Source organism: Centruroides vittatus, unplaced genomic scaffold (genome assembly GCF_030686945.1).
Source record: "Centruroides vittatus isolate TY-2023 unplaced genomic scaffold, ASM3068694v2 contig_1074, whole genome shotgun sequence".
In the NCBI taxonomy this organism is placed as follows: Eukaryota; Metazoa; Arthropoda; class Arachnida; order Scorpiones; family Buthidae; genus Centruroides; species Centruroides vittatus.
The window spans coordinates 204,589-220,560 of record NW_027120692.1 but is presented as its reverse complement, the minus strand read 5'-3'; the positions used below and the strand labels follow the sequence as shown (position 1 = coordinate 220,560).

The 15,972-nt window shown below is 27.9% G+C and overlaps 1 protein-coding gene across 2 annotated transcripts in view; it reads right to left on the bottom strand.

Annotated features, from left to right (window-relative positions):
* Positions 1-7,473: 7,473 nt before the first annotated feature.
* Positions 7,474-15,972, bottom strand: part of LOC136973241 (mitogen-activated protein kinase kinase kinase 11-like) — a 78,245-nt gene continuing 69,746 nt past the window's right edge. Inside the window, exons 8-10 of one of the 2 annotated variants that reach the window (XM_067267951.1) lie at positions 12,621-12,803; positions 10,652-10,915; positions 7,474-10,276 (exon numbers count right to left, since the gene is read on the bottom strand). In XM_067267951.1, the coding sequence (XP_067124052.1) occupies positions 9,078-10,276; positions 10,652-10,915; positions 12,621-12,803 (1,646 nt within the window). In that variant the 3' untranslated portion in view covers positions 7,474-9,077. The remainder of the gene's footprint in view (positions 10,277-10,651; positions 10,916-12,620; positions 12,804-15,972) is intronic. The other variant, XM_067267960.1, reaches the window with a different exon arrangement.

The window sequence follows — 15,972 nt, the reverse complement described above, 5'->3', positions numbered from 1 at the left end:
AAAAAATTTAATTCCTCCACCTCAAATCTGGAAAAAAATGACCAATAAAAAAAGAGCTTTTCATTTTATTAAAAAAAATATATATCTTAGTTACCCTAGGTATACAAAACGGAGGCTCGTCTCCGATTCCAGCAATCAGAAGACAGGGAACAGCGGGGACGCATGTTCTAACCTAACCTAACCTATTCTAATAAATCACCATAATTATTAGCAACCAAATTATTAGAATAGGTTAGGTTAGGTTAGGTTAGGTTAGAACGTGTGTCCCCACTGTTCCCTGTCTTCTGATTGCTGGAATTGGAGACGAGCCGCCATTTTGTATACCTAGGGTAACATTAACCAAAATTATTGATATAGAAAGAGATCTAGGCTAAATCTTTTAATTATTTTTTAAATTTTAACATTTTTAGAGATGCATTTTTGTTCAGCAATTCAAGTTTTTAATATGCTATCATTAATATTTATCTCTTGCGGCTGTAATAAGTTTATAATTTTTTGCTTTAAAAAGTTTGATTAAAAATCTACACAAAAAATTGCACAACTTAGAAAAAATTTTAACAACAAGCAATAATTTACAAGCAGTCCATTATTTTTTTTAATTCTTAAAAAAATTTAGTAAAAGAATAACACCTTTAAACACATTTGTAATTACTGAAGTGAAAAAATGATGATTACTAGGATTTAATATAAGTACTTTAATTACTTATTTATATATGATTAAGAAATAAGTTACACAAAATAACCATATTTTTTGAATATTTATTATCATATTGTATTTAGTCTTCAGAGTATGTTTTTCCATATGCTTTTAATCTAAAGATGACATACATTTGAACGATTTGTAACTCGTACTATATTCATTATTGGACTGAACTGCAAATCAATTCCCATTTGTTTCTTAACAGTTTACTCTCGCACTAGGTATAATAAACAAGAAAAATATGGATAAAATTATCATTAACTGAAATGCTTTTCAAAATATATTATATTAAAAACTTCATTTGATGGATAAGTTAGGAAACCACGAGATATAAAATACAGAAAATTCAACTTTTCATACTCGTGGTCAATGTTTTTAGAAGCTTAATTTAAAAAAATTGAGTAGCAATATATACATGTTACATTCTTTAATAACAATCCTATTAATAACATTTTCAATTCTTAATAATAATCTAGTAGTAATATATCACACAATAAACTGAAAACTGAATCTAAAGATCACAATGATTTTCAATATCCCCAATTCCATTATAATTAGATGAAGTAGTATCGTTTGATTTTGCGCACAATAAATATTTTTAATTGATTTCTAATAAAAATCCCGGATCATATTTCACTTTTGATATCACAATTTAATTCTTGCTTCGTGGAAAACAATTGTATTAACCTTTAGAAAGTAAAAATGAACAAACCGTTTCATTGAAATGCTAAGTCTATTACTAAAACATCAAAATTACGACATTCTATACAGTTTTGATTCCACCGCAAAGAATTTTATCAATTTTTTTTTTTCGGTATTCGATAACATTTTAAAAGTTTCAAATCGGACAAAACGATCAATTCGATTATCTATGGACGGAGCCAAATACTCGGACATCGGCTTACGAGGAATTTCATCGTAACTTATGATAAGAGGTGTTATGAATCTGGGTTCGAGAAACTTAAAATTGCTTGATAAATATAATTTACATTTTGCCGTTCTGGGAATCCTGGATCAAATACGGGCTATTAGGGTACTGTCTTGATTTTCAGAGCGCTGGCGATCTTCGATATTTTAAATAAGGACGAGATGGTGGACTCCGTCAGACTCTATGCTGCGTGGCGACTGCTGGATCTAATTAAAGCTCTTGTAACCACCACCGTGGATCTGCAGATAGGCAGGGTGGCAAATATTTCGGTTCCCGTCCCTCAATATCTGATCGATCCTGGGATTTTCGTCTGGGTGCTGTGTGATCTCCACACACAAAAACACTAGATTAACAGAGTGCTAAAATAACAACAACAACAACAAACATAAAAATATTAATAATTTGTATACAGATTATTTTCATTCAAAAAGTTGTTTTGTTTCTTGGCACGGAAGAATTGCTAATGTCGAATAACTAGGCTAAACAAATAATTGTAAATTGTATGCATTTATATAAACATATTTTACTTACAATTCTTAATACGGAAATCTCTTGCAGGCGTAGTATATTTTTCAAACTTTGCACTACTACATAAACTTTGAATAATTTATCTATATATTTCTTACACTGTAATTTTATTTACTTATTGCCATAATTCGGTTTTCTTTTAATTTATTTTTTTATTCTGCTGGCCTGGTGGTTATAATCTTAAACTTTGCATTTATAAAATTAGTTACAGGAAATTTTGTTTAATTAGTAAATTTTAGATTTTGTATTCCTTAAAGCATCACGTTTCTGACTCTTTTCCAAAAACGAATTCCATTTCTTACGCTTTTTATGATTCTGAAATAAAAACATTTGGACTAAAAAGAAAAAAAAAACTTTACAAATCAATAAAAGTTTCAAGGAAAATTTACCTCCTCTGTTTGAAACGTGATATTTACATTTATCAACTAATTTCAACTTGCTTGATTCAAGTAAATAAAGTTACTGAATCACACAAGTTAATTAGGTAACTTCTACAGGAAAAATCTTATACATTTAATTACCTTTTTTACAATATATGATACATCCGAATGTTTGATGATAAATGTAGTTTATAAATTACAAACTTACAAGATTGGAATTAATTTTATTTTATTGTGTTTAGCCCTGATTTGATTATTATTATTATTTGACAAACTTGAGTTAAATTTGATCGACTGCTAGAATAACGAATTTAAAAGACACATTCCCCCTTAGAACATGGCACAGAAATAAAGAAAGCTGATCATTTTTTCATGTTAATATGAATTTTAGAAGTTTCATACACAGTTTACAATACCTAAAGCCTTTCCAAAAGGATGCAAATTTCTACAATACTGTATTTGCATGGCTAATTTGAATGTGACAGATTTCGCCTAGATAATTTAGGCAAAAATTAAAGAAATTATAAATTGTTTAATTTAATCTGTGTCTGTAATTAAATTCTACAAATTTCTGCCTATTGTATGTAACTAACAAATTAAGGTCCATTTTGCCTAGTGACAATAACACAGCTGATACTGTGTAATGCAATATATATTCTTATTTTGATGTATAATATATACATCAAAATATTTAAATATCTCAAAGAAATAAGAATTTTATAACGAAATTAATAAGAAATGTAGAATCAATAAATATGCTGTATAAACTTTCTGTAAAATCTTATATTAGAATTGTACTTTTAATCACAACTCGCATGGTGACATCACTGTTAAACTGGTAGTGTGAGGTGACTATTTATTTTCTTACAGGAATAAAAATGGAAATGTTACTAATGAATTGTGTCGAGGTAATGCTATCAAATTCATGATGAAATGTTAATATGTTCTTCAACATTGTTCTAATATTCAAAAATATATAACTAAACATGCCTCATAAGAATAATTCAATTATTTACTGTGATAACATAAAGATACTAATAAATTTAAATTTAAATGATAACTGCATTTTGGGGAACTTTACAAGAAAAACACAGTTCCAATCCTTTCTTTTTTTGCATGCATGTTATTCCTTATTCTTCAAAACTCTAGTGCTATATTAAATAGTAGTTATTACTTTTAGACAGGAAAATTTTAAGTTTATAATTTCTAAAATGTCTCTAATGAAGTATAAATATTGTTGCTTCTTCATTCTAAGTAAAGGAAACTATTTGGAGTAATTTTTTAAAATTAAAAAGAAAAATTCATTCCACAATTTTCTTTTAAAAACTAATGAAAATTTTTATGCTATTATTAAAAATTTATTATGGTATATAAAGAAAGCTAAAATATGTAATTTAAAAAAGGTAATTCTAATAATAATAGTTTTTGTTGATTTAGTGATTTTATTATAACAACTTTTTAGACAGTTATGATAGTCATGTAACAATTTTATGTTAATATTGGAAAATTGTTTTCTTTAGTCACACTAAGGAAAACAATTTCCTTATTTCTTCAGCTGCTAGTTATGAAGTTCTATTAATGACATTAAGTGGTTTTTTTATAACTTTTTAGGAAAATACATATTATCTTTAATAATAGCAAATCAATATTTGTTTAGATATTAATAATGAAACTACTTTTTGTGTTAAATATGGTATATATGAAATATGATTATACAACCCCAACAAAAAAACAACTCATTTTAATCAATCTCTAGCTTATTCTTCAATAATATCAAACAGAAATGTTTTTCACACTTATAATTATTTTATATTAGAAAACTTTGATTATAACTGAAGATTTTTATATTAAAAAATGTTCATGTTGACAATACATAAAAAAGTCTTGAGCAGTTGAAATAAGCATGTGCAACGAAAAAAGCTCGGGCAGAACCGTTTCTGACAAAAATACCTCGAACAGTACATTAATATTTAATTATTTCACTTTTGATTTGTGTAACAGTCTTTGTACGATCATTTATTGTATCAATAAGAACCTGGCACTCATTTGGAGTGATTTTATCCAAAAATTGCTTGACTTTTTTCCTTAACTATCCATGCTTCCTTGAGAACTTTTCTCAATACTTTTTTAATTCTACAGCACATATTTTCTATAAAGAAAATATGTCCTGTAAAGCATATATGTGCATTTTCTATAAAGAAAATATGAGAAAAGTCAGGACTGCTTGATGGCCATTTTAATGTGTTAATATTATGTTTTGCCAGCTAAGCCTTGGTAGTTTTACTGTAGCAGTATGGCAACTTGCACCATCCTACTAGAAAATAAAATGTTTATTATATTGTAATTTTTCTAATGATGGTAGCAAGTTTTCCTCAAGGATTTGTGGGTATTTTGCTGTGAATCAATGAAATGCAAATTTCCCACACCTTGGGCTGACAAGCAATCCAGCATCATAATGCTTGCTGGGAATTTTATAATGTGCAGTAGACAGAATAAAATGCTTCTCATTTTCTGATGATTTTTTCTATTGTTTCCAATAACAGTCAAACATTGCCTCGACACTAAAAACAACCTGCTTCCACTTTTGTTTGTCCAGCATTGATGCTCTTTGGCTCACTTCAATTGGGTTTTTGTGCGCTTTTATGAGAAGTGGTTTTTTTTGTTTTGCCTTTCTCTATGTAAATAGATCGCATATCACAATTGTTAAGTAAAAATAATAATATTTTCTTACCTGATAGAAGTAGTATCGAAGTTTGTGCAGATAAATACAAGTTTCTTTTGTAACTTTGAGGTGCATCACTTGATGAATTAAGGAACAATGTTTTTTAATTATTTCACAAAGGTACTTGTAATCAGTCTTTGTTATAGTTGCTGGCCTTCCAGTTGATTTTTTGGATAAATTATATCAGTTTCTTGATCCATTCTGTGGATTTGCCAATTTTTAATTATTTTGAAAATTTCTGTTAATTATTTGCCCTCTCTATGGAAGATGAGAATTGCTTCACTTTTAACAATGATTACAGCCTTAACAGATGCCAGTTTCATTAAAAAAATACACCTCAGTAATAATAATACAGGAAAAAAAATGCAAATATCACATGTCAGCATAATTACATATTTACAAACAGATCATTTAATGTACTGTCCAAGGTGTTTTTTGCCAGAAATGGCTCTGTCCAAGAATTTTTTGTTGGGGTTGTATAATAATAAAAATTTGAACTAAAACAAAAAACATTTAAATATTCATTTTTAATAATGGACAAATTTAAACAATATATTCCATATACTATATACACTCCTGGCCAAAAGTACAGACTCAATGGCAAATTTAACATTTCAATTGCAATAACCTCTTAAAAACAGCAAAAATATAATGCTCTCTTTCTATTGCAAAGCATAAAAACAATTGACAACTCATTTGTAAATGTTTTAGTGTAAATATTTATAAATTCATAAGTAAAACTTTAATATAAAATAGGCAAAATAATTTTGAAAATTCTTTTCAGCTATAAGAAAGGTATATTTTTATTCAAAAGGTAAATTTTAAATCCTATTCTTTGGAAAATAATGAGGTTCATTTACTTCTTATTTTTGTAGTAGGAAAAAACAGTACACAGAAATAATACATTGCATAATGAAGTCAATGATGAGCAATATCTGATACAATGTAAAGCAGGTAAATACATCAGCCTCGATAGTGTACCCATTGCAAAGCACAGAAATTCAGTCATGATATAAAGAAACACTTTCAGGAGTGGTTATGGACAAATGTCTTTTGTTACTAGCAATACAAATGCCAATCAGCCTGAGCAAATCTCCCAGAAGAAAGTTATGTCCTGCAGAGACCATTCTAAAGACATGCCTTAGCATTTTCAACAAGATTTGACCCTGCTATATTTTAAGAAATGTTAGTATTGTAATGTTTTAGTAGTGAAAATCTCTCTTTCTGAAATTGCTTAGTAACAGAAATTTCTATTTTATAGATCAGAAACACATTTTCTGAACTTGATTTTAACCTGGAAACACTCCAAATTATTAACACCATCAAAAATATCTGGAGAATCATTGGTCAAAGGATCAGTAGGAAGTCACTAATAAACAAAACAGAATAAATGGAGACTAGTTATAGTCTTATATAATACATGGACCAAACAGTTATCTCTTCTCTGAAGACCATGCATTGGAGATATACTGTGACAATGAAGACTAAAGAGGAGGAATACGAAAAGTTAGAGAAACAAACGGCCATAAAAATAATACTTTGCTTGATATAACATTATACTATACTACTGAATAATAATATTGTTTAATAGTTCAAGAAATTGTAGCTGAGAAACTGCAATTAAAACTCAGTGTTAACATTTAATTTGGGTCCAAGTTTTCTTTTGAGACTGAATAGAGTAAAAAGTCTTATAATGAAGTACAGTTATCAACTGTGTTTATAATAAGAAACATTGTTCATACTGTAATTTTTATAATCAAGTACAGTTAAGTACTTGATCATTTTATTCATAACATAAAATATTACTTATTTCATGCTTTTGGCCAGGAGTGTAATTGTATCATTCTAAATTTATTTAATAATTTGGATTGATTTTTTGAGATTAATGTAAGAATATTAATATTGAAAAATGTCTTTATTCAACATTTTATAATGCATTTTAAGATTTTTTTTATGAAACCAAATCATCAAACATACTTAGTTAATATTTTGATTGCATTTTACATTAATATTTCTCTTGATAAAACTATGACAAGAGTATTTGTGTGTTTTATATACAAATGAAATATTCATTAAAAGTTTATTATTGTAAAAAACAAATTTCTTTTTCAAGTTGTAAAACTGATAACTTTATTTAAATAATAAAGTCTCAATTTGAATAATTTTATTATAATTTATATTTATATTAATTAATGTAAATCTCATAACATTATGATCAGTTTGTGAATTTGCAAATATTTATTTCAGGTAAATATATCAGATTTATGTACAAGCTTGGACATATCTGTGACAAACAGTTCCATCAATTACAACTGTATTATTATTATTATTTTACTACAAAGTTTAGAATGTAGTACATAAATAGGACAAAACACATAAACCCTGCTGGCTGTCAAAATTTACTGACATAAGTCAAAATCACAGTAACTAGAAAACAAAGATATGAAATTAACTTTAGACACAATAAAGCTGATCAATTGAAATAAATTTCAGTACTACTGAAGAAAATTATCCATGATTCTGTTATGCATAGCATCATCATTTTGTATTAAGCTGCAGAGATTCACATTTTTCTTTTGTATATTAACATCAAAGAACAAAATATAAAAAGAGTATCATTATTTTTTAATCATAAAATTTGAAAAAAATGCAGATTACAAAATTTTATGTTGTTGGCATATTCCAGTTATTATATATCGAGTGTCTCAAAAAGAACAAACTTACACAATGGATTCAGAAAATCAAATGGATAACAAAATCTTATAGGGCTCAAAATATCTTGATAATTAATAATATGATACTATATTTATATACTATTTTAATATATAAAGCAAAAAATGCACACAATGTTGTACTTAACAACTGTTTGATTGCCATCAGGTTTTTAACAAACAAAATTTTGATATATTGTGTGAATAACTAGGTATTCAAACAAGATTTTTGCTGACAAAAAGCATATATGAATCATATTACAAATATGAGCATATATTACAAATATAACTAATTTGAAAAGTGACATGAAAAATAAATTTAAAATTTTATTAATGTACACATTTTATGATATTAATAAGTCTTTAATCAAAGTGCTTCAGCCCTATGTATTTATATGAGAGATGAGAAATGTTTTAATAAAATATATTTATTTGATCTTCAAATCTATAGTGTAAGTTTGTCCTAAACTTTCAAGATACTCTGAATATATATAATAGGTTCAGAGTAGCAATCATGCAATCTAATCTTATTTTCAAATTTTATACAATTCATGATTTATATCATTTTGAGTTACAATTTTTGATTTTTTTACTATAAGCTAAAAAGTATAGAGAGACCATCACAGAATCTAATTCATTCTCTGCCATTATCAATCTCAATGCTGCTAGTTTGAAATTTTCAGATATTCATGTTCTTAATATTTTAAATGTTAATTTTTTCCATTGAATATCTCACTCAAATCACATGAACTTTTTGGAAAGCTCTTTGGGAAGAAAAAGAAAGTTGGTAATCATTCCAACAGGAATGTTATGGAATGTTAAATTGTATAATTAATATTTGCTAGCAAAATCACTCAAAACTAAAAACAATACAGCCTTCATAAATTTTTAAGTATTAGTTACCACAAGGGAAGAAATAATGCATTATTCCTTAAAATAAGGAATGTAGGTAATTTTTGTTCCCTTTTATGAATTAACTGTGAAGGAATGTAATTCTGATGAGCATAATCCGACTGTACGTTTGCATTAGTCAAATAATAATAGTGATTTGCCAACAAATTGGATTTATTTTAATAAATTTAAGTTGAAGAGCCTAGTCTTGTGGTCACTATGATAGAAATTCTTTTTCAAGTTCAATAACAGATGGTTGGTCAGATTTTATAGACCGTGTCACTGCAGTTAGTGGAATAGTTTCATCTTTCAATTCTCCATCTAATGGCATATCTAAAAGTGTAATTTCATGTTCATTAGTCCCTATTGCTTTATTTGCAGTACTTTTGATATCTTCTTGATCTTCTGTGATGCTGAAACGTACCCGAGATACAGATGAAGTTTCATTAGTTGTTGTTGGAGAAGTATATGTATTATTTGAATTTACTGATATACTTGAAGTGGATGAAGCTGCCCACTCTTTTGGCGATGTCCTACCTATTGTTTGTTTCAATTTAGATGCTTGGGGACGGTAACGACTGGTGGCATCAACTACATGAGGTTGATCAGGAGATGGCTCACGAACACTATGTCTTCGAGGTGTTCCTGTAAGTGATGATGAAGGAGATGGTACTGGAGATGCTACAGTATGATGATAAGATATTGCATGAGAAGGAAGAGTTGTTTGTTGATTTTCTGAATCATGGTCATCCATATGAAATGAAGGATTTACATTAGAAGAAGCACTAGATGCATTAGAAACATTTGAAGGAGTGCGCCTGTGTGTGTATACTATCCTCTGAGGAGTTCGAGGTTGAACAATTTGTGCTGAGGAAGAAACTGAAATTACAGAATTGGGATTATCGTAAGCAAGATATCCATTTGGATGAGGTGAATATTCAGGATAGATTCTTTCTACATGAAATACATCAGGCCTAGTGAGGTCTGGATAAAATCTTTCAATACAGTATGGTGCCTCAATTCCACTTCCTTGATAATACCGGTAAGGCACCTCTGGTGGCAGTGCATAATCTGAGAAACGTGATTTTGGAGGAGGAGCTGGATAACTTTCCTGTCTCAAATATGATGACCTGTCACAAGCTGGAAGTGCTGAAGGTGTTCCTGAATTTTGAAAACCTTGTTCACCTTCACTACTAGTATTAGAGAGTTTGCGACAGGGGCTTTGAGCAAGAGGTGTAAAAGATCCTCCAGAACTAATACTAGGAGCATGCTGGGGAGAATCTGTAAATCTTAATGGCGAACCGGTCTCTAGATTCAATGTTGGCCTGTAATGTCGAGAACGTCCATGGTATGTGTTGTGTGGAAATCCTGACAGAGAGGAGAATTCATACTCTGCACTTGAAAAATATGGGGAACCTGCAGAGTATGGAAGTATGTATGTAACATACACATAAAATGATAAACATGTAATATTCACTCAATTATAATTTTAAAAAAGTAATAATGATTTTTATGTACATTATTTGGAATTTTCCAATTTTTCATATAATTTATCAATCATAAATAAATCACATTCATGATTAAAATTAATCCATTCCAATTTTCAAAAATTTTATAACTGAAGTCAATCAATTCTTGCAAATAATTTAATGAAATTAATTTCAATTAAAACATATATTTTCAATAACTATATACATATTACATCTAAAATTTTTTAAAATTCTGTACTATTGTGGGAAATGTTTTAACTAGGATCAAATAGAATGGCAAAATCATGCTACCTGTGCATACCTGGCTCACAATATCCCCACCATTTACGCTCTTCTTCTTCCTCTTCCCATGGAGAACCAAACCTTGATCGAGTGTGAGACTGGTTACCTATACGAATATCAATTCCAGTTCCCACACAGGCCAACATTGCACCAATATTATATAGCACCGAATCCAATAATCTTCTGGGTAATGATGCTCGTTTTAAGCTATTTCCAGCAGAACATGTACCGTTATATATGTGATGGTGATGATGATGATGAGGTGAGCCATCGCTATCTGTATCTTGGAAAAATTGCATATAGTAAATATCAAAATAAATAAATCAAAAAGATGTTTACAATTGTAAATTAATATCTTCAATTATTTATTTAGTAAATTAAATTACTTAACTTGATAGATAAATAAATAGTATATATTTATTTATGTAGAAGCTGTTAGAATTAAGATACATCAGTTTGTATTTATATCCTAGCAACTTCTGTTAATTTAGTTTATATCTGGATTCCAAATTGTGAATGTGCTATATTTTTAAGTTATTAATCTTAGTAAGTCAAATTATGATGAAACTATTTCATAAAACTTAAATTATGGTGTATTACAGTTATTTATTCTAATATAGTTTGCAGCTTCTGAAAACTATTATTTACTTCAAAATATATATTGCAGATTATTTTGTTCAAAATTATTCTGATGTTCAAATCTGTTGCAACTTTCCCAACTTTTGATAGGGATTATGTTCAATTACAGTAGAGAGTCGGAAATCAGAATCAATTGGGGACTGCGGTTGTTCAGATTAGTGATTTGTTCCGATAACCGATTATGTACGAAAAAATATATTAACCTGTCCGATGTTCAAATTTTTCTCTATTGCGTGTCGCTTCGTGTTGAATTTTCGTCGATTTTAAGCCTAATGAAAATTTTTATAATAATAATCGAGGCTATCGTATCGTTAAAAATTATTTCTTTATTTTGTACAAATAAAATAAATATATTAAAGAATATAAAAACATGAAAATTATACTTTAAAAGTAAATCTAGTATCAAAAACGTTTGATTCAGCACGACACAGTCCGAGTGAAAATCGTTCCGATTACCGGGGTTCCGATTAACGACTCTCTACTGTACTATCTTTTAGTAACCAGGTCTATGCTCCTATATACTCTAAAAAAATTAACCATTATTCATATACCATTTCAGAATTTTGTATACCAGTTGTGTCCATGCAAATTATTCACACATATATAAAAACAAAATAAAAGTTGTTTTAAATTTGATATTTGAGAAATTCTGTCCAAGTTTCCATCTGCAATAATCTTTGCAACCAGGTTAGTTGCAAATATAAATAGAAATTGAGAACCACAAGAATTATGTGAGTCCATTTTAATTTTTTTTGGATAAATTGATGGCAAACTCTCCTGGCAATGCTCCAGGTGTTGCATTGTCAGGAGAGCTTTCTAGGAAGACTAGCCCCTATTTAAATGTTAGACATGTATATAAAATTCAAACAGTTCATGCAGTCTGCCTATTTGTCAGGCATGATTAACAGAATTAATATTAGATACAGATACATGATTAGATTGCTGTTAACATGATTAGATTATTTTACCCATTTAAAATAATCAATTTGTATTAATGACATGGAAATATTCATATTATTTTATATAAATTCACTAAAAGGTTTTGTAATCAAATAATTTTATTATAGTAAATGTAGTATTAATTAATTTTAATTATTAATACTCCATGAAAATTTGAAACTGGGCAACTGAGATTCACTATCACTTAAACATCAATACCTTCAAATGCTCTATGGAATAAAGTGATATTTAATATAAATTAAGATTACTTAAAAGCAATGTAGTGAATTGTTAAGAATAAAAAAAAAGTTTTTTTTCCTCAAATCAAAACATTACATATACATTTATCATGAATACATCAAATTAATATTTTATGATGATTAAGTATAAATTATGTAATTTTTATATACCATATTCATGCAAGGCTCCGATACTTGATGCTGTATGGAACGGACTCTGAGGTTTTTCTAAGTTAGGAGCACTCCTTGACCACCGTTTATTACCATCCGAAAGCAATTTTCTTGAATGACCTCTTTCTTTTTGATGAACAGAACTAGGACCCCATGTTTTACCTTTGACACCATCAGCAGGGACTAAATGCACAAAAATTTTATTATAAATTGATTCTTATGAAGATAACTAATATTTACCTAACTTTAGCATAAAAACTTTAAATTATTCAATAAATTATGTTACAAAATCACATTTATAAATAATTTGAGATGATACAGAATTCTAAACAATTGCAAAAAGCAAATAGTTTCAGATACAAAGCACATCAGAGGACATGATTTAATCAACTTTACTGTTTATGATACTTAACTTTCTTCAGAAAAAGATTAATATACATATCATACTTATAAAATATTAAGTCACTAATTAATTGTTTAAGTTTTGTTACCTTATGGATATCTACTTCATATCTTTAAAATTTGGTTATCTTAGAACAAAAATAATGCAAAGTAACATTTAATATTAACTAGAATATAGAACAGTTTACATATCCTATTTGAAAAAACACTACAAATTCCAAAAAGGATCTTTTATAAGTTTAATAACAATTAGAAATATATAAAAGGAAACTTAATTCATGCATCACTTGTAAATAGTACAAAAAATGTTGATAATTTACATAATTCTATTAAATGGGTCATATATAAGAATAAAAAGTTCTGTGATTTTTAAATCATAGAACTTTTTATTCTTATATATCTTAGAACTTTATCTAAAACAAATAATTTAAATGTTATCAGAATTGACATTCAATGAATATGTTTTGCAAAAAATTAAAATTGACATTTTTGTGCACTACTTTATCACAATTTTAATTTTTTTTTACTTATACAAACAATTAATTAGTTTTTAAAAACTTTTGTTTCCTTTAAAAAAAATCTGTTTCAGTAAAGTTTTGAAGAAAATTTGTATCAAAAATATTATGATGATTAAATCTTATTTTCTAAAAATTAAACTTGAAATAGGACACACATTTAAGTAAATATTTAGTATCTATAAATGAAATATAATACAGTAGCCAATTGTTATATTGCACTTGTCAGGAAACAAAGAAAAAGAGGGATGTGATGTAACCGAGTACTAAAGATTCTGGGCTTATACTAAACAGATTATACATGTTGTGGAATCTCTATCCTCTATTCTTTCATCAGCAAATGTTTCTGATATAAAATAAACTTAGTTTTGTAATATTGAATTTTATTGGTGGTTATATCATATTAAATGATGTTTACATAAACATAGATACTACCAATGTCCATTTAGCAATATTGTTTCTATAACAATGACATTTCAAGACAAATACTGTTGATATAAAAACAAAATACAGTACTGTATTATAAAATCACAACTGATATTTCATAACAAATCGCTTATTAAAAATTTGTGTAATTTATATTTTTCGATAAAAATTAGAAATACAGTAATTGAAAATTTAAAAAATAAATATTGAACATATAATAGAACATCAAACCTTAGAGAATTTTTACTCCATTATTTTATAAGAAGCAAAATAAACTTATTACTATATAAAAATTTTAGTAGAACTTTCCATTCAAAAATAAAAAAAATTTTCCTTACACATTCTACTGAAAATTCAAAATTTCACACTTTTATGTGAATTGACACAATACCATCAATTCACATAAAGATGTGAAATTTTGAATTCACAGAAACTTGTAAATGAGGAGACAGTACTTAAAACCGATAAACAATTTGAAGTTGAGGTTTGAGTCTTGACATTTAATGTACTTTAGTGTTAGTATTGTGCTGGATGTATTTTATATAGATGAAGCACTCCTGAATATGGGATGTGTTGAATCTTTGTAATTTATGTATGCAATGTGTAGGTTTCTGTGTTGTTTGTGCACCTGTAGAATAATTGAATCTATGAGTCATTGTTTTTTGTATTTCCTACAGTTTCAGAGCTGAATATAATAAAATTTTGTCACCTATTAATGAAATATAATCTTCTGTTTAAAAAAACACCATTTGTTTAAAAGGATAGTAAAGATTGAGTGAGAGACTATTCTTAATATACTTTAATTACATTGATTTTCTATTATACAGTTTGGCTTTACATAACTCTAATTTTCTAGTTATTTCTATTAGATATTTCATTATAGTATTTAGAATTCTTTCAGTTTTTTTATCTGGAGATCCCATTGAAATGACTTGGCAATTTAAAATCTTCTTGAAAAAATTCTATTTACAAATCCAAAAACTGTTTCTTGAAAATTCCTGGACCAAGCCATCATTAAAACTTAAGATATTTGGCCTTGCACAACTTCATAAAATTTTCTACCTAACATTCTGTATTAAAAACAATATATATATACAGTCTAACTCGTTTATAATGTCATCCATGGGACCGGCAATTTTTTGACGTTATAACCGAGTGTTATCTGCGAAGTCTATTACAGTAGAGCGTCGAAAAGTGGAACCAATTGGGGACTGGGGTCCTTCCAGTTAATGATTTGTTCCAGTTTCCGACTTTGTACGAAAAAATACATTAACCTGTCCGATGTTCAAATTTTTCTCCGTTGCGTATCGCTTCCTGTTGAATTTTTCTCCGTTGCGTGTCGCTTCGTGTTGAATTTTCGTCGATTTTAAGCCTAACGAAAATTTTTATAATAATCATCGAGGCTATCGTATCGTTAAAAATTATTTCTGCATTTTGTACAAACAAAATAAATATATTAAAGAATATAAAAACATGAAAATTATACTTTAGAAGTAAATTTAGTATCAAAAACATTCGATTCAGCACGACACAGTCCGACTGAAAATCGTTCCACTTTCCGGCCATTCCACTTACCGACGTTCCACTTATCGACGCTCTACTGTATTATCATATGTATAAAAATGCAAACTACATGTATAAATCAACTTTAGTTACATTATTATGTCTGTTTGTATCGATGTAATTAAAAATTTCAAAAATTATTTTTTATAAGAAATTTCTATTTGTCTTACGTTTCAATAATGGCAGAACTTCCGGTTTTGAGAATAATGTCCAATCAAAAGGCAACAAAAGGTTAAACTAATGTATGCCAATTAAAAATAATTCAATTATTTCTTTATAAACTATTTAATGTAATATGTTATATTAAAAATAATAGAATATTTAACAATTTAGCATAAAGTAATTTAAAAATGAGTACTTAATAACCGATCGCCACATCGTTAAAAGTGTAGCAAACTTCACCCAACCGAAGTCAGGTGGTGAGAGTACCACCCACAGTCGATCTA